The sequence below is a fragment of the Schistocerca nitens genome, chromosome 12, assembly GCF_023898315.1.
Source record: "Schistocerca nitens isolate TAMUIC-IGC-003100 chromosome 12, iqSchNite1.1, whole genome shotgun sequence".
Taxonomy (NCBI): domain Eukaryota; kingdom Metazoa; phylum Arthropoda; class Insecta; order Orthoptera; family Acrididae; genus Schistocerca; species Schistocerca nitens.
This window is the reverse complement of record NC_064625.1, coordinates 141,771,525-141,792,087: the sequence shown is the minus strand read 5'-3', so window position 1 is coordinate 141,792,087 and position 20,563 is coordinate 141,771,525. Positions and strand designations below refer to the sequence as shown.

The following is a 20,563-nucleotide window of genomic DNA, read 5'->3' as shown; positions in this document are numbered from 1 at the left end:
CACAGGCATACAGTCAATCAGGTGCTGGAAGGTTGCTTGGGTCATGGCACCTCATTCTTCACGGAGTGCTGCACTGAGGAGAGGTATCGATGTTGGTCGGTGAGGCCTAGCACGAAGTCCAAAACATTCCGAATTGCTCTTCGACAATGGGAAATTCCGAATTGCTCTTCAACAGTGGGAAATCCCGAATTGCTCTTCAACAGTGGGAAGCAAGAAAGTGCTTAAAACATCAATGTAGGCCTGTGTTGTGATAGTGCCATGCAAAACAACAAGGGGTGCAAGCCCCCTCCATGAAAAACACGACCACACCTTAACACTACAGCCTACCAGTTACTCTGTTGGCACTACACACGCTGGCAGATAAAGTTCACCGGGCATTCGCCATACCCACACCCTGCCATCGGATCGCCACATTGTGTATCGTGATTCGTCACTCCACACAAGGCTTTTCCACTGTTCAATCGTCCAATGTTTACCCTCCTTACATCAAGCGAGGCGTCGTTTGACATTTACCGGCGTGATGTGTGGCTTATGAGCAGCCGCTCGATCATCAAATCCAAGTTTTCTCACCTCCCACCTAACTGTCATAGTACTTGCAGTGGATCCTGATGCAGTTTGGAATTCCTGTATGACGGTGTGGATAGATGTCTGCCTATTACACATTACGACCCGCTTCAACTGTCGGCGGTCTCTGTCAATCAACAGACAAGGTCGGCCTGTACAATTTTGTGTTGTACGTGTCTCTTCACGTTTCTACTTCACTATCACACAAACAGTGGACCTAGGAATGTTTAGGAGTGTGGAAATTGCGTGTACAGACGTATGGCACAAGTGATACCCAATAATCTGTGTTCCACAGAGCGCCCCATTCTGCTCTCTCGCGATGTCTAATGACTACCGAGGTCGCTGATATGGAGTACCTGGCAGTAGCTGGCAGCATAATGCACCTAATATGAAAAACGCATGTTTTTGAAGAGGTCCGGATACTTTTTATCACATAGTGTACATACCAGACATTTTCAAGCAAAGCGGGTGTCCACCTTTTGTTTATGAATATTTCAATATGAATACTGCCAGTCCCATGTCAAAAATAACTTCTTTGCCAGCTGTCTGTACACATTGTGGAATCGTAAACTTTTCGAATGTAGCTAAATGCCGTTTAGTTGATGCAATATGGTGTGTCGGCCAGAGTCCGAAATACAAGAATCTGCACTATCAAAATTGACATGAAGACGACAAGTTAGTGGCTATAAATATATTTGGTTTGAAGCTCACTTTTAAACTGGAACTCGAATTATTATTGTTGTTAGCTGTCGCTTTTACTTCTTCTGTGGCCATGCGCTTTCGGCAATTTGCGATAATATGTCCAGCTTTCTTGCAAGACAGACACGTACGACTTCCTTTCTTCTTTAACTTACTCCCCTCTGTTGTATATTTCTTCTGTTTTTGATGTTGTTCATTCGATTTTGATTTTGCATAGAAAGCTCCAGCTGCCTGTGAAGTTAGCAAATTCTCAATCGAACGGAAATTCTCAATAAGAGGCTTTGTCGTCTGCTCAGTTTCAGGAACACGATACCAGGTCGACCTAAAAAACTGATATTCGGGTCCTAATGTTTTGAAAATACGATGGTGGAGCAGCGAAAGGGGCAAAGCTGCATTTGTATTAATTTTGTTCAGTTGACTACACAATCATGGAAAATGTTCGCAAGTAGCGACGTGTGTTTTGTTATAGACGTGATGTCGTCTTTTGACGTTTCAAAGAAGCAATCGAACAACGTTTACAGGGTGGTCCATTGATCGTGACCGGGCCAAATATCTCGCGAAATAAGCTTCAAACGAAAAAATTACAAAGAACGAAACTTGTCTAGCTTGAGGGGGGAAACCAGATGTCGCTATGGTTGTCCCACTAGATGGCGCTGCCATAGGTCAAACGGATATCAACTGCGTTTTTTTTTTTTTAAATAGGAACCCCCATTTTTCATTATATTTGTGTAGTACGTAAATAAATATGAATGTTTTAGTTGGACCACTTTTTTCGCTTTGATGCATGCCTGTATTCGTCATGGCATACTATCCGCAAGTTCATCAAGGCACTGTCGGTCCAGATTGTCCCAGTCCTCAACGGCGATTCGGCATTGATCCTTCAGAGTGGTTGGTGGGTCACGTCATCCATAAACAGCCCTTTCCAATCTATCCCAGGCATGTTCAAAAATGGTTCAAATGTCTCTGAGCACTATGGGACTTAACATCTATGGTCATCAGTCCCCTAGAACTACTTAAACCTAACTAACCTAAGGACAGCACACAACACCCAGCCATCACGAGGTAGAGAAAATCCCCGACCCCGCCGGGAATCGAACCCGGGCGTGGGAAGCGAGAACGCTACCGCACGACCACGAGATGCGGGCCGGGCATGTTCGATAGGGTTCATGTCTGGAGAACATGCTGGCCACTCTAGTCGAACGATGTCGTTATCCTGAAGGAAGTCATTCACAAGATGTGCACAATGGGGGCGCGAATTGTCGTCCACAAAGACGAATGCCTTGTCAATATGTTGCCGATATGGTCGCACTATCGGTCGGAGGATGGCATTCACGTATCGTACAGCCGTTACGGCGCCTCCCATGACCACCAGCACCATATGCTGGCCCCACATAATGCCACCTCAAAACAGCAGGGAACCTCCACCTTGCTGCACTCGCTGGACTGTGTGTCTAAGGCGTACAGACTGACCGGGTTGCATCCAAACACGTGTCCAACGATTGTCTAGTTGAAGGCATATGTGACACTCATTGGTGAAGAGAACGTGATGCCAATTCTGAGTGGTCCATTCGGTATGTTGTTGGGCCCATCTGTACCGCACTGCATGGTGTCATGGTCGCAAAGGTGGTCCCCGCCATTGATGTCTGGAGTGAAATTGCGCATCATGCAGCCTATTCCGCACAGTTTGAGTCGGGACGTCTCGTGGCGGCATGAAAAGCATTATTCAATACGATGGCGTTGCTGACAGGGTTCCTCCGAGCACAATCTGTAGATAGCGGTCCCACTGCAATAGTAGTCCTTGGGTGGCCTGAGCGAGGCGTATCATCGACAGTTCCTATCTAATTGTATCTCCTCCATGTCCGAACAACATCGCTTTGGTTCACTCCGACATGCCTGAACACTTCCCTTCTTGAGAGCCCTTCCTGGGACAAAGTAACAATGCGGACGCGATAGAACCGCGGTATTGACCGTCTAGGCATGTTTGAACTACAGACAACACAAGCTGTGTATCTCCTTCCTGGTGTAATGACTGGAACTGATCGGTTGCCGGACTAATAGGCGCTGCTCAAGCATGGTTGTTTACATCTTTGGGTGGGTGTAGTAACATCTCTCAACAGTCAAAGGGACTGTGTCTGTGATACAATATCCGCAGTCAACTTCTATCTTCAGGAGTTCTGGGAACCGGGATGATGCAAAACTTTTTTTGATGTGTGTAATTTTGTAGCAAGAACACAACACTTTTAGTAATAATGCTTTTTTTCCTTTAATATCTAAAAGATTACTCATAGTAATAACAAAAATCTTCATAGGATAAAAGCACAGGGATTAAAAGATACTCTTAGGAGCAAAGATATTCACACAACATAAAACCTTCTTACCTCCATGAAACCAAGCACCACCGTAGGAGAGGTGAGGAAACACACAGTTCTATTTACTTTAACCGTCGGAAGTTCTGGAAACTATAGGGAGTGAAGGGGGAATATTTCACAAACCTCAAGTTTCGCATTTTCTCAACCGAAATTGACTGAGAAGGAAAATGTTTTGTATTACTTATTGAACGCCTCTCGTAGTACCATGGCCTACGTGACAACCGGTACCCTACGTATATTTTTTATATTGAATTAGTTGTGTATTACCGTATGTAAATTATTTTTCACACAACTACTTAATAAAATCAAGAGTTCTCCGATTGTAGGCCTTCAGATATAAGGGACTACCTAAAATAAAGCAGCTATTAAAACGCTAAACAGACAAGTGCGAAGCGTTTTACAAGTAAGTAAACTTTTCAACACTTCTGGGGAAATGGTTTTGTTTTCAGTGACAGGCTCAGACACATTTGTTTGGCCGCAGAGTTGTAATCTGTCTTGATGGTAAGGTAACAAACCCTCGACTGATGAACAACATTTAAACCCAACGACGTGTCGTACAGTGCGAAGACCATGGTGAATTTTGAAGTTTGAGCATTTGGAAGACTACAGAGGACGAGTGATGACTAATATCTCGTAAAAATCAAGGAGCCGGGATTGTGCGCTAGTTACAATATGTTCGACTCTCTCTATGTAGCCCAACTGAGTCCATACGAATGGTAAGATACAAAATTACAATGGACAACTCACTCAAGAGGCGTACAAACAATCATATTGCCAACTTGCAACCGTTAATATGCAAACGAGAAACTTTAATAAGTGTTTACAAAGTAAGTTACATCTGCTATGCGTTTTAGGTGACATGCGGAGTAAGATTTACGCATGTGAACTGCCAAATTCGAAAGGTTTTCCGACGCGCCTCGGAACTTTGAAATCGTACTTTGACTGTAGAAGATGAAATGACCTTCACAGCAGTCTGAAGATCTGATGAAAATTCCGTATACTGTTTAAATCCGCTGAACACTGCAATGCATTATCAATCTGCACAGCCCCCTACGTTGAATAATTTTTCGTTGCCAAGTCATCGTTTTAAATAGTAAATTTCGAATGTGACAGTCATTTTTTTTCGTATGGATATTTCACTGCTTGTTAATTATCTAAGGTGTATTACATGAATCTTCAGTGTAGGCAATGTTACAATATATTTCGCAATTGCGGTCGACTACTTCACAGTTGAAGTATGGTACAGTATAGTGATGGGCTAAACTGCGATTTTCCGATATCAGTGATTTCTGTGAATGCTACTTTTCAGTATCTGCTATTCTTAACTGCGATTTGTCGCAGTTAAGAGTCGCAGTTAAGGAACATAGGTCGTGTATCCCTCCGCCACTGCTATTTCTGCGATTTCTGCTACTTCCGCGATTTCTGCTACTTCTGTGACTTCTGCTACTTCTGCGATTTCTGCTACTTCTGTGACTTCTGCTATTTCTGCGATTTCTGTGACTTCTGCTACTTCTGCGATTTCTGTGACTCCTGCGATTTCTGCGACTTACTACTGTATGAAAAAGTTACATCTGTCAACACGGAAAATTGCATCGCAACAAACCTGTCATTGGCAAGTATGTTTTACGTTTTTTCTTCCGTTGGCTTTAATTTTGTATTAAAGAAACAACTGTGAAAATATTAATAGTGTAATTAATATGTAAGTAGCCGTACAGTACCGTAATAGTTCGTATTTAGAAAATGAATTCTAACATATTGTTATGTTCACAGGTACCTGAACTACATTTCAGTCACTCAGTAAAGTGATAACTGAAAATATCATTGTCAACAGATCTGAAGAAATTGCCACTGCATCTTTAGACCGTTTTCGTCAGACGAGAGGTTAGTTTCTAAGCGTTTCGATGGACTTAATTACTTCAGTGAGATCGTTCTTGCAAATGTGATATTCATTATAGCAAATATTAGCAATCTGCTCCGTCAATTATATTTCTAGTAATTAATGACAGCAAAAATTGTTTAATAATCCTTGTGTTTTTGCAGACACAGTTCTGACTCTGATTACTGGTTGCTGTACGTATCTATCCACATCAAGGCTGTTGGGAGGGACTCGTGAAGATTCAAGACAGCTCTTAGAGGATTTGCAGTTTAAAAGTGAAACAATTGTGAAATAAGTGTGTTAATGATTAAGCTGTGTTTTATCGAAGTTGTTGTGCGATTTTAAAGGAATAATAAATGTCAAATACAGTGAGTGAATAATAAAAATCTCATTTTCCACATGTTTAAGCCGTCCTATACCCATAATTTTCCGCCACTTACTTATTGGTAAACACTTGTTGGAGAGCGACATGCCCCCCCGCCCCGTTTCTCCACAATCTTGGTGTGACACTGACCTGTAACATATCCCGAAGTCTACAATATGCATTTTGAGGCTGTTGATATGAAAGTGGGAAGTACAGATCTTCCAGTTAAATCAGGAATAGCTTAAGTGCATTACTTGAAAGTAACACAAGAAAAGCTTACTTATGTAGGTGGTAGTAGTGTCGGCAAAAAGTTCTTGTGTGTGAAGTTGCCATGTAGAACACCAGGTGTAAAACTTTTCTCCCGAGTCTTGAACTGTGTCATAACAAAAGTGAGGCATTCATATGACTGTTTTCATTTCTCTACACTTATACAGATGTCTGAGTTCTGCTGTGTTAACATTGCAAAGTCCTGTAGGCATGTGGAGTATTAACCAAAACTGTCATATTGGAAGCAGAATCAAACACATTTGTTACGTTACTTGATATTTTCAGGAGAAAACGGCAATGTTGCTTCTTATTAATATAATACATTCAGAGTCACAGCAGTATTTGACCAACCATAACTGATGCTGAATGTGCATGTCGTCATATAATATGAAAGGCTTATTTCAATAGTGGTACAAGTCCATTACCTCCACTTTTCTGTCTATAATGCTTCTGAAATTAGTGATCCAAACAAACATAAATAAAGGTTCATCTCTAGCAAGAAGCCATATGCTTGAATATTTCTGGTATCTCAACTGCAGATTTTTCAGCGCTCATGTAACTTTACGACTCTATATCTCAAAATTAACAAAAATGGACTTGTACCACTATTGAAATAAGCCCTTCATATGCACACACAGCACATCGATCTCGTGAGGCACAAGGCTCTCATAACGAAGTACGTACGTCGGTCAACAGATGACACTAGGAAAAGTATGTTAACTGCGCTTTTTAGTTGCTACTTGCGACTCTTAGTTGCGATTTGTCACAGAAATCGCAGTTTGACTCGGTAGCGAATAGCGTAGTATGAACTTTGCTCAACAGATGGCAGTGCTAACTGCGCTTTTTAGTTGCTACTTGCGACTCTTAGTTGCGACTTGTCACGGAAATCGCAGTTAGACTCCATAGCGTACCGCAGAGATGGGCGTAGTACGAACTTTGACCCACAGATGGCACTGTTAACCGCGCTTTTTAGCTGCTACTTGCGACTCTTAGTTGCGACTTGTCACGGAAATCGCAGTTAGACTCCATAGCGTACTGCAGAGATGGACGTAGTACGAACTTCGGCCAACAGATGCCACTGTTAACCGCGCTTTTTAGTAGCTACTTGTGACTCTTAGTTGCGACTTGTCACTGAAATCGCAGAAAGCAGTGCTAAATTCGACCAATAGATGGCTCACGTCTTTGAATGTGAAATACTACTTGCGACTGCTAACTGTGACTGAAATCGCAGTTAGATTTTGTAAAGTTGCTACTGTGATATCTGTGACTTCTCAGTCACTGCGATTTCTAACAGATACGCGATTTCCTGCCCACCACTAGTACAGTAGGCGATTGTCTTTACAGTGGAAGTAACCTATATAGATGGTGGCCTTGCATTTGAAGAACTCAGTTGCTAAGCTCGTTCATATAACTGGCTGGACAAATTGCGGAGTGCGAAGGTGTGATAATCTTTAACATTTCCCACTTTAAATTCACTTAAGTAATTGTAAGAGAGCAGCAAAATTTCGTTGTTCCGTCTTGAATCAGATTCGTTACGTTGGCAGCTAATTGCTGCCCAACACCGCGAATAAACAAAAGAGTGTCTGACATAATAATTTGAAAGTGTTTGACGGTGCAGTGGTAATCAGCACTTCTGAAAAGTGCGAAGGACGGGGTGCTGTGCTTTTGTAGAAGTGAAAATATTTGGTGCGTTTCCTTTAGAGCGCGTTTTGGTTTACCTGCAGCGACTAGTTTTCTCAAATTGCTTCCCCCCCCCCCCCCCCAATTCGAAACGAATTTTGCAGTGCGATATTTAGTCTAGTTTGTACTACTTCGAGAGTAGGCCATGTAAGTCGAATGTGGCCTACGTAAATGTAAGCAAATTTCAGACAGCCTGAATGAATTCTTTGTCAAGTGTGCATCTTCCGCACCCGGGCGAGGAGTCACGTGAAACCGGTTTCTTTTTTCCTCCCTTCTTCTTCTTCTTCTTCTTCTTCTTCTGCTGCTGCTGGAGAATACGTTCTGTTTGGCACAAGACTGTTCTGATGTTATGTAATTGCTGATAAGCAGTTTCAAATGAAATCAGAGAAAATCATCGTCACGTATTTATTATCTTTACCAAGAATTCAGCAGTTCTACAAATAGGGTAATATCCCTTCGAAATAATGGGGTCTACAATTTTTAATTTAACTCCACGCAGTTTGTCACTTTTTTGTACATATGTTTAAACTGTAGAACTTATATGATTTAGTTGGGCAGTGAGTGCGGCGGCTAGTTTTCAAAGTGCATTGATAATCAGGGCCTAATGTCGTTTCCCCTATAATCAGTAGACATGTTTGTGACAGAATATAATCCTTCATATCAACAAATAATTTTCGGATTGTGTAATATATTTTAATGCATTTCATCAATATTACAAGCCTGGAGACAGGAACCAGGTTAAATCTGAATGTGTACCCAAAGATCTCCGCCAAGCTCTATATTGAAGTAGTTTACATCAAGATGATCGTTGAAGTGTTTTTACTGTGTTATGTAGACGACTGTCATTTTTGTCACCTGTAAAAATTACCCAAACATATAGACAATGATAAATAAAATGAAGACAGAAAAGTAATACGTGTAACCAAACAAGTGATGTAGCCTACATGTGGGTTGTAGGTTGTATACTCATTAATGTATTAGATCCACAGTTATAAAAAAGGGTTTCCCAGTAGGCCTTCAACAGTCCAACTTTAATATATTCCAACATTCTCAAAATTAATGTGGAAGCTGGGATGATAGCCTTTAAAATGACATGGAGAGTTGCTTGGGCCAACTGAACCTACTGGTACCTGATGTTGGCTTTGTACTGTAATGTCACAATAATCTGACATGTAACATCATATGTACCCAAAAAGGATAAGGACAGAACACTGACACTAACTTTCTTGTGTGATAAATATTACATTTTGCAATGTAGGTTTTGACAGATTGGTCTGTAGCATAGCCCAAGGCCTTGATTAGGCTGGAAGCTGACCGTTCGTTTGGGAGTTGGCGAAACCAGTGACACTGAATACAAAATGTTAGATGTGATGTCATGCTGATTAGTGGTGTAGCCTGATGTCTAGGTTAGATTAAAAGATGGCAGTTTGGTTGATGAAACAGTATCGAAGACTTCTGTCAATCCACTTTCTTACCGTGTCCTTGCACATTCAAAACTTTTGCCTCATCTGTAATAGCTTCACTTTTGATGGAACATCAAGTTTCTTCTTTTCCCCAATTATTGTTTCCTGCCAGAGAAACAACTTTTGTAAATAAACAGTATTCCTATTCTGTGGCAAAGGGGTGAGGTTTGAAGTATACACTGAGCTGTCACAGAGATTTTCATATGCTACCCAAGATTAGAGGTGTGTACATTCAAATAGCCATCCAACTGCCTAATTATGGAAGCAAGGTAAAAAATTAACCCTATGTATGTGATGGTGTTCTGGTTTTCGTGGATATGTTTGGTTACATAGTGAGTACTTAGGATATCAAGAGTACATCTGCTGCTGTGTTGTCCCATGTCAAAAAGACTATTTGGTGCTGGTGGTGGCGGTAGCCTTCAGTCCAAAGACTGATTTGATGTAGCTCCATTGTAGTCTATGCTGAGGAAGAAACTTCACCTCTGCATAACCACTGCTACAAAGTACACTTCAAAATTACTGTTCTGTTCTTCTCTGTGATTTTTGTTAATCACATTTCACTTCTATACAACTCCTGCCAAATACTTGATAACACTGAAATTTATATTTGATGCTAACAGATTTCTAGTTTTCATAAATACTTTGGGATAACGGAAGCGTCCAATTCCACCCCTCTGCTTTGACCAGTGACGTCGCCAATATGACGAAAAGACCATTCACAACAACTCCCATACCGCTCCTATGACGCCATCATGTAAACATGACAACAAACACGAAAATAGATTGAAAAACCACCAAACAGATATTCTTCCAAAAATATAATGAAACTAACAGGACAAGCAGGGGAAATTGGGGGTTTTTGGGTCAGGACAAACTAAATATAAACACATACCACTACACTAAACGACAAAAAACACTAAAATAACAAGACATCACAACCTTCCCAAATTCCATTATACACAAAATCCACTGAAATCGATCACTTCCTTTGACCTATATAGGTCAACAGAAACAACCGATACCACACTAGAAATCTTGGAAATTTCAATCATATAACCGCGGCTGCTGGCAGGAATTATGCCGATACTAAATCAATTGCTAAATCCAAAGTCACTTGATAATTAAATCAAATTACTGCAAAAAGAACATTTAGTCTAACAAAACTTACATATAATACAAAGAAAAAGTGAATAAACAAGCAAGAATAAAACTTTTAGGAACAAAAAATAAGAAATTTAAAAATTAACCAAATCAGGAAAAAATAAAAGATACAAATATTTAAAGAAAAAGAAAGAAAAAGGTTACAAATATTAGCAAAAAAAGTCTTACCACAAAAAAATAAATTAATTAATTAATAAAACCAAGAAAATCGAAATTGGAATCGAACCTATATAGGTCAACAGCAACCACTGATACCACACTATAAATCTCAAAACTTTGACCACCACCACACTTAACCCTACCACAAAAAAACACCTAGAAAATCAAAACTGGAATCTAACACTTCCCTTGACCTGTTATCCTTAAGACATTTCCACATATAGCTCTCCCTGGTCCGAGCCGCCAGAACTTGAGTAAGCCTCATTTCTTCAAAACACACTGAACACGACTTCAGCCAACAGGCTGAATAGCTGAAGAAATTTTGTTAGAGACAACACACTGTCCCCACTCTTTGACGACACCTGAAAGCTATTGACCTTGTCAGTCATATCCACACCTATCAAAGACATAAACAAAGCAAGTTACCAAAATTCACACATGATGAACAGGAAAAAGACTACAATATTGTCGACATAACAAAACCAAAATCGTTAACTCGCTGAACAATATTCCGTTGAAAGCACAGTCACCACCGATACCACACACGTGCAATGCTACCACGCAAATGAACCCCATACGCCACATAACATGCTACCCATAAACACACTACCTGAGAGAACCACCGACCAGAAAAATATGCCACCTATAAACACGCCACACACGCAAACTAAACCAGAAACATCACACTAACACCACCAGAGAGCACCACCGATCACATCAAAACGACACCTACAAACACTAAACTCCGTGCCGTCATGACGTCACGCACCACAGCAGCCTTACATCACAAGTCAAAGCTGATGGGTGGAATCAGACGCTTCCATTGACCCAATACTTTCCTTGCTATTTCAGTCTGAATTCTGTATCTACTATTTTAGTGTCAAATTTTCTAATTGTAATTCCCTCACGTCATCCGATTTAAATTGACTATATTTCATTACTGTTCATTTACATTTTTTGATGTTCGTCTTATAACCAACAAGGCACTATCTATTCTCTCCAACTGCTCTTACAAGTCCTTTGCCATCTCTGGCAGAATTAAAATGTCCAAGACAAATCATAAAATTTCTCCCTGGATTTTAATTTCCTTAAGATTTTTCTTCTAGAATATACACAAATGATTACTGCAAGTTGTTAGCAGTGGTAAATGCTAACTTCTCTGCAGAGCTAGTAAAGGACACTAAACATATGTTCATCAAATTATCGCAGTCACCAAAGTTTGAAAACTTGCCATGGCTGTTTTTTCCCAAACTTGCAGCATGAAAATGGCGAACAGTGTAGTCTTGCAAGTTTAACTGTGTGTTGGTAACAAAAAGTTGTGCATTTGATCCAGGTATCCACCATAGGTGACCATTAGTTTGTTTTAATCTGTCCTAAAGTTGGGTTAAAATATCGTACAGCTTGCATGAAATTATGCAACCTGCCTATCACTTGTAAAACCAAAAATTTTTCTTTTTTTAATCCAGAATCAGATTTTTCATAGGTTGATTTCATGTTTTAGTGAACATTTGTGCAAAATTTCGTTCAAACTGGAGGTAGGGATGATTCCTAAAATGTATCCACTTGATGGTCAATGACTCTAGTGTTAAATCTGTGCAGTAACTCAAGTTACTGCCACAGTAAACATGATAAGACTGTCAAGCATCTGCATCCTGTGGATTAGTAGATGAGTGGGTTATGTAATATACTGTTATCTTGCAGTGGGCTAAATTCAGCAGCTGCTCACAAGTTCCAGCAGTCCAGTTGCTGGTGGGGTGGATGTTCCAGCGTTGCTTGGAGTAGCACATTTGTCACAAAAAAGATGGCGCCAAAGTTGGATGATGTGACATTTTTCAATGGGCATAAAATGCCTATTGTTGGCCTAGGAACCTGGCAGGTGAGGTGACTGAAGTTTATTCTGAAACTTGTTGCTGCAAGAGACAAATTGCAGAAAAATATAATATATTTTAATGTATTACCTTTGGCTTGAGGTGTAAAATGTGTGATGTTTGTTTGAGCTGGAGTAAAGCCAAAATTTGTGTGTTTTATTTATTTATTCTCCATAGAAAATTACAAGATTTATTTTCAGTTGTGAATGTATGATAGAAATTTTTGGAAACAATTACGAAAATACAGTGTATCTCACTTACATATAAATAATATGGTACAGCTGAGTACATAATCTACTCCTCCTGTCTGTTGCTATAAAAACAAGGATAATTCCATTTTTTATAAGTAAATAAAGTGATGTGAAATGGGTCCAATGTGTAATAATTCTTTTAGTTTGTATATTTAGTTTTGGATGTAAGTGTTCTTGGTTATTTTTCAGATTAGTTATAGTAAGATTAAATTTTTAGGGCATTGATGCAGTTGTGCACTTGATATGATGCCATTTTCCATAGTTGTTGACTGAATGCAATTGTAGTAAAATTGTCTTTGAACAAGAAGCTAAAATGTTTTGCAGAATATTGAGATACTAATTAAAATGCAATAGTGTGTGTGTTTAGTCTCTTGCAGTCTTTTGTTGTTACCTTTAGCAAACACTACACTAATTTCTTCACTTATATACTGAAATAATGAGTGAGTGAAACAGCTACCAGCTACTATACAGCTACTAAACAGTGACCTATTATATTCAAGCACAGCCTCATTGTAGATTTATTCACTCACTCGTGAAATTTATCAACAGTTCATTGCAGTTGGAGAGTAAAAATTGTGTCTGAAATCTTTTGTTATAAATACAACTTGATTACCAGCAACATGTTTGGCAGGAAGTTCATAGAACCACTTTCAGACTGTTTGTAGACTGTTCCACTCTTTAATAGCATGTGGGAAAATGTATCCTTAATTTTTTTCAACTGAGCTCCAATTGCTCTTATTTTATCATGATGGCCATTTCTCTGTATGTAGGGGAGAGTCAACAAAATATTATGTCTTTTGGAGAAGGATGTTGGTGACTGAAATTTTGTGGAAAGAACTCAGTGCAATGATAAATGGCTTTGTTTAAATGAGTAGCACTCCAATTTGCTTATCATATCCTGACTTCCTCCCTCTGTTTTGTGATACTACAGAATGAGCTGCCCTATTTAAAGTTTTTCAGTGGTCCCCAAACTTATCTGGCAAGACTCCCATGCCACGTCACACTCCAGAAGAGGCTTGACCATGGTAGTGTAGCCAGTCTTTTATAGTATTATGTGTGTACATTGTTTGAAAGGATACTTACAAACTTTGTTGGTCACATCTTCGTAGTGAGCCAGTTTACATAGTGTCGTTTGTAGAGGCACCAACGTAGGCCCTGTTAGACATTTAAATGTGTACTGTTACCCATTTGTATCCTCCCATCCAGCAGTTGTTCTGAAGTCCAGATATGGGAACTTGTCCTCTAACATATCTTCTCTTCCTGCCACCCTTCTGAATTCAGCAAAGTTACCTAATCCCTGTTCTTCTTCTCAACCATTGTTGTTTGCTTGCATTGATCTAGGTAATTTCTTTCCATGTTTCTGTACATTTGCATTTTTCCTCTTTAGCCTAATTACTTTTACTGTGTTTCATTCTCTTCACACAGGGCAATACACGAGGTATTATAGTACATTCCTTGATTACTCACTCAAAGCTGGTTCTTCAAACTTTGCAAATAGGCTTCCCTGGAATAGTTTACATCTATCTTCAGGTGCCCACCCGGTCATATCAGAGTACGACCTGCAACTCATCCTCACAGCATTACTTTCACACTACCTCATCTATCCTCCAAACTTCACAGAAATCTGCACATCTTGAAGAACAAAAACACATGGAACAAATGATTCCAGCGTTAAATTTCACTATGGGCCATCCATGAGCTGCTCTTGTTCATGGTATAGTGCTAATAATGTTGACAATATCTGTCCATATGTGATTGGTGGCAGCCAATTGGAGACAGGCAGTTGTAGAGCAAATGACACTGTTAGCCAAAAGATACAAATAACTGACGTTATTTCTGCACATGTGTTTTTGGCTGGATATTGACATTTGTGATGTAAACAAACATCAGAATATGTAATTTTGCTTGTGGTGAAGGACACTCGCGGATTACTTGCATTATGTAGACAGCCCTTTCTTCAGTTCCTAATATTGCATTTCTAGGCGTACACAAAGTTGGCAAGAATAAATAAAAACTAGATATTTATTCCTAAAAACTAACTACCACAACAAAGTTAAACGAATTTAAATTCCAGAACTAAGAGAAGCCCTTGCTCCTGTTGGAGTCTTTTAAACAGGGCAAAGCTACTCAAAGGTTTGACATAGCAATGTCTAAAGGCTCATATAAACAAACACTGGAGGAGAGACGTTTCTACTGGGTATTGTTGGAATAATGTTCATATAGGCGAAATATGTACACACAAAGGGGGGGAGGGGGCTCGAGACAAAGATAGACTCACTTGGTGGTGAAGGATGGGGAAAAAAAAAAACTCGTTTCTGAGTGTGCTAGGCAGTAGAGAGATAACAAAACGGTAGTTAAGAAATGCTAATATAAGTTGTCTGGTACTTCTGGCACTCACTAGACTTCACTGCATTGATAAACATTTCGCTGCACTTGGTAATAGGGGGGTTGATACTGGGGGAACGAACCGATCTCTGTCATCAGATTTTGAAAGAACTGCAATTAAATCCTCAAGGAAACGAAACTCGAAGGGGCATGGGAGACATGGTAGAACTTCTCTCATCTGCTAGACTGTGAGGAAACATGGAAACTGAATACAGGCATGAAACTCTGCTATTAATGCAAACTCACGTAAGGCATGGCTGCCATGACATGAGCCTCTTGAAGGTCTGTTGCTCCGAGAAAATGTGGTGGTCGAAGATCTGCCTGCAGTGGAAGTGACCAGCATGGCCGTTGGAGAACACGGTGATACATTGCCCAGCAGAAGCTTCACTAATTTTGGCCTGTGCTGCATGCATACTGCTGCTGTTAGTGGAGGCGAACTAAGGGAGTCACCACAGTGATATACAGATTCAGTCATTATGATGTCTTTGTCTTATATCAATGTATATTTTGATTCATCTCATATACCTATAGATTATCCTTCTTGACAAGATCTGGAGAATGTAATGGATGGAAGACTGATTGATTGAATGAATGAATGAATAAAAATGGGACTTAATGTATGTCAAATTATATACTGTACTAATGAAATTGGGAGTCATTATATTTGTAGAACTTTTGTGGGTACATAATCTGGTGTGCGTGCGTGTGTGTACTAGTTGTATTGTTAATATTTAAAAACTGGAACTACTTTTCATTGCAATCATTATGCTTTTTACAGTCTTCCAAGGGTGAAGTTGGGCAAGCTGTTGACGTCGCCTTGGAAACCGGCTACAGGCACATCGATACAGCTTACGTATATGGAAATGAAGCAGAAATAGGGCAAGCTTTAAAGAAATGGTTTGACTCGGGGAAACTGAAACGTGAAGACCTTTTTATTGTGACTAAGGTGAGTAGTCAGCATTGCAATTTCATGTGCTTGTTCAACTTGTGAGATGTACTGTTTTTAACATTTGGTGCATAGTGTGCCATTTTCTCTCGATGCCTTGGTGCTCCCACATGACCTACAGTTGCAACAACATGTTCAAACTCTTTCTATCATCCGCAATAAATTTGCCAAATATTTTACTGGCATTGACGACACCATTATGTGTGCTACTGTTTCATTTGCTTTCTCTCTATTGGAGTTTACTAGCTTATGATCACTTGGTAATTCATCCAGTGGCTGATAAAGCATTTCACTGGTCGGATCAGCAATGTGCATATTCTGTGATCCCATTGCTCAAAAGGGGCGGTGATTGACCCCTGCATGCTAATGTTTACGTACTGAAGCCACAAATGATTATCTTTCTAGTATGAAAGTTGATGCCTAGTGGTGTCTTGACACAGAACATAATTGTAAAGACACATCAATCCTTACCATCAACATAAACTGAACTTCTCTACTGTATAGCAATCAAACAAGTAACGACTTGCAGACAGAAGTGCACGTAAGAAGCTTGAGCTGCAAAACTCTGTCTGAACAGGCTTCAGTAGGCCCTATGGTACTGACTGACATGTAATCGTCAACTGACAGGCATCACTGGGAGCACACATGGAGGGGCACGTGGTCAGCACACCGACCTCCCGGCCATTGTCAGTTTTTGTGACCGGAGTTGCTGCTTCGCAATCAAGTAGCTCCTCAATTCGCCTCACTAGGGCTGAGTGCACCCAACTGGCCAGTTACCCATCTAAGTGCTAGCCAAGCCTGGCAGTGCTCAGTTTCAGTGATCTGATGGGAACCTATCTGACCACTGTGGCAAGACCATTGGCTTGAGCTGTAGTAGTAATCTGAAATGTAGGGAAGGTGGGAAATGTATACTGTTCCACAACAGAATACTCTAGATGAACACTAGAGATCAGCAGCTACCAATAATACTGACAGTTCCACTATCACAACACTGGTTATTAGGCAATTAACATAAAAAACCTTGGTTTTGCATGGTAGTCACTCGTGAACAAAATTATTGTAATTGTGGACTTCTCACTACCCTGTGAATGAAGACACATTTTACTGTTGCTAAAAACATTGTTATACTGTATATATTTGTATGACATGTAGACTTTCACGGCTGTGCATATGAAGATGGAATACAAAGTACATGACTGATAAGCTGTCACCTTCAACACTGCAGCAAATGTATTTCCTTTATAATGTTACTTATAATCTGTCTTGATTGCAAATTTTTTTTATTCATATGACCGGTTTCGGTTCATTCAGAACCATCTTCAGATCCGATATTTCAGTTACAGGAGTAACCCGTCCAAATGCACGCAGCATGTGAAAGTTGCTGAATTTGGACGGGTTACTCCTGTAACTGAAATATCAGATCTGAAGATGATTCTGAATGAACCGAAACCGGTCATATGAATAAAAAATTTTGCAACCAAGACGGATTATAAGTAACATTATACAATCACTGATTGCTGCCATCCCATCAGACATTATGTCTGTTTTTGCAGTATTTCCTTTAGTCGCTCTGCCAGTTTGGCGAGTTAATGTGGCATGTCAGACTCGGGACCCTTGGAGACTTGCCAGTGTGTCGGGCAATAGTACGCATCGTGCGGTCTTGTCTCGGCAGATCCTGGTGTCGTCACAACTAGCTGAAGTCTCACAGTTCAGCAGCAGTGCCTAGTTGGGGGAGACCTCTCGATGAGGCCAGAGAAGCTTAGCCGTGCATTTGACAGATAACTGGTATGGAGACTCCACCGGTTGAATGTTCAACACCGAAGGGACGCTGCCACTAGTTGAGCCGGAAACACGTGAAGTGTCACATCTTGTGTAGGCAAACGACATTTCACACTCCTTGTGTGGTACAGGGAAAGATGATCTTGACAGAATAATATTAAGTCGGGATTAAGTCACGGAACATACACTTTGTGCAGGTGGTTGTTTCTGTATGCGCAGGCATTAAATGGAAGGTGTGGAATATGAGAAAATGGCAAGGTGTGACGGCAAATAAACAGCTTCACCTGCTGTAGACTGAGGGGGCATTTTAAGTTTCGGTGTCGCAGCTTGGCTGTGGCTTGATTGTCGAGGAGCAGCCACACTCTCCAAGAATGAAAACAAAAGACAAGATGATTTTTTGACAAGTAAAGTTTATTGTAATCGTGAATGTCATGTTGAGGCATATGTAGTATTAAAAGTTGTGTTCTGCTCTTGAAAGAGTCGCTCTAATGATCTGTACGCCCATTCCAGGAAATATACATTTGTAAAAGGAAAGTAGAAACTAGTGGATGTGCTTTTTTGTGATATGAGTAGAAGTTATCGCCTTTTGTTCCAGTAACAGCAGCAGAATGTGAAGTAATCAAGCTTTTCCTTGGCTGCACATGGGATTTCAGAGGACTGATAAGTGGGACCTCTACTTCAAGAGAATACTGCAAAAACAGACGCCTCACTTGGTGTAAGGGGCGTAAACATTGGACAATTGAACAGTGGAAAAATGTTGTGACAATTGAAAAGTGGAAAAATGCTGTGACAATTGAACAGTGGAAAAATGTTGTGTGGACTGACGAACCATTGTTCACAATGTGGTGATCCAATGGTAGGGTGTGGGCATGGTGAATGCCCGGTGAATGTCATCTGCCATCATATGTAGTGCCAACAGTAAAATTCGGAGGCAGCGGTGTTATGGTATGGTCGTGTTCTTCATCGAGGGGGATTGCACCCCTTGTTGTTTTGCATGGCACTGTCACAGCACAGGCTTACATGGATGTTTTAAGCACCTTCTTGCTTCCCACTGTTGAAGAGCAATCTGGGAATGTCTTTCAACATGATTTAGCACCTGCTCATAATGCACGGCCTGTGGCAGAGTGGTTACATGACAATAACATCCCTGTAATGGACTGGCTTGCACAGAGCCCTGACCTGAATCCTATAGAACACCTTTAGGATGTTTTGGAATGCCGTCTTCGTGCCAGGCTTCACTGACAGACATAAATACCTCTCCTCAGTGCAGCACTCCGTGAAAAATGGGCTGCCATTCGCCAAGAAACCTTCCAGCACCTGTTTGAACATATGCCTGCGAGAGTGGAAGCTGTCATTGAGGCTAAGGGTGGACCAACCCCATATTGAATTCCAGCATTACCGATGGAGGGCACCACGAACTTTCACATCATTTTCAGCCAGGTGTCCGGATACTTTTGATCACATAGTCATATAACAACATGTTGTCAAAAGCTTGATGAGCATATATGATTTGATTCAAATACATTGAAGTGAACTATTCAACACCTGAAATTTACATTGCAGTAAAAAATACATAGTGTATTTGTGGCTGATTGCTAAATTCCTTTTTCTTTTGAAACAATTATTGTATTGCTATAGTCTGTGACTTTTCCAAAGCCTCTGATAATGTGGATCATGAAATTCTACTTCGCAGACTAAAATGTTATGGATGGGATCTTACCTTTGTAATAGAAAACAGTGTCTCATTAACAGACTGTATCTCATCTCAGGCATGAAAATAACCTTACAATGGGGGGACATAATATATGGAGTGTCAAAAGTATGGGTACCGTGTCTACTCCTGTTTGCAACCTGTGTCAATGATCGTCCAGCAACTTTAAAGGGTGGCTAAAAAAATGTAATGTTGGTTGATATCACACGCAGACCAACCAGGGGTTCAAACTGCACCTTACCAGACAGAGCTCAGCTGACAGCTGAAGATTTATATAAGTGGATCAAAGCTCACAATTTGTCTCAGTCATATTACATAATTTCAGATCAGCAGTAAAAACTTGTTAGTACTGGGAACAGACATTAATGGTCATATGGTAAATGAAACATGCTATATAAAATTTCTCAGTGCCCAGCTAGATAACAACATCAAATGAAGTCAACACACAGATAAACTAATTGAGGTAAAGTGTTTTACTTGTTGGTTTAGGGTTTTATGTAGCTGCTGGCTTGCCTTTGTGTTTGAAGGTGAGTCAGAACACTTGATGAGATCTGTCTCCTGACGTAAAATCTGATGTATTTATCTTTTTTCTTTTAATCTGGTTGCTGTAGTTGATTCTCTTGAAATAGCGGTCCTGCTAATCATTGCCTCTGAAATACCATGTGTAGGCAAGGAAAGGCTTGATTCTTCATGCTCTGCAGCTGCTATTCCAGCAAAAGAAGATAACTTCTACTCATATCACAAAAAAAGCACGTCCACCATTTTCCTTTTCATACATATATTTTGTACAGATCATTAGAGTAACTTGTGGATTAGAGTAGAACACAACTTTTCATATGACCTATGCCTCAAAGGCTCAAAATAACGTTCAAGATTGCAATATACGAGGGTTGGAGCTTAAATAGTGGCAACTATTTATTCGCAACTGTTACAAAAAAGTTATATGTTTGCCCCTGTTACTGTCCTTGAAAGTAGTCACCAGCGGTGTGTATAACCTGTTGCCAGCAATGTGGAGGATGTA

At 40.3% G+C, this 20,563-nt stretch overlaps 1 protein-coding gene and 1 long non-coding RNA gene across 4 annotated transcripts in view; both read left to right on the top strand.

Annotated features, from left to right (window-relative positions):
* Nucleotides 1-5,138: 5,138 nt before the first annotated feature.
* On the top strand, nucleotides 5,139-5,784 carry LOC126215044 (uncharacterized). Its single transcript, XR_007542077.1, has 3 exons — nucleotides 5,139-5,248; nucleotides 5,403-5,513; nucleotides 5,673-5,784. It is a non-coding gene; the product is annotated as an uncharacterized LOC126215044 (long non-coding RNA).
* Nucleotides 5,785-7,458: 1,674 nt separating this feature from the next.
* The window catches only part of LOC126215129 (1,5-anhydro-D-fructose reductase-like), a 50,768-nt gene continuing 37,663 nt past the window's right edge, over nucleotides 7,459-20,563 (top strand). Inside the window, exons 1-3 of one of the 3 annotated variants that reach the window (XM_049941791.1) lie at nucleotides 7,459-7,578; nucleotides 12,304-12,478; nucleotides 15,885-16,052. In XM_049941791.1, the coding sequence (XP_049797748.1) occupies nucleotides 7,502-7,578; nucleotides 12,304-12,478; nucleotides 15,885-16,052 (420 nt within the window). In that variant the 5' untranslated portion in view covers nucleotides 7,459-7,501. Of the gene's footprint in view, nucleotides 7,579-7,704; nucleotides 7,826-8,141; nucleotides 8,265-12,303; nucleotides 12,479-15,884; nucleotides 16,053-20,563 lie in introns of those variants that run through there. The other 2 variants (XM_049941792.1, XM_049941793.1) reach the window with 2 other exon arrangements.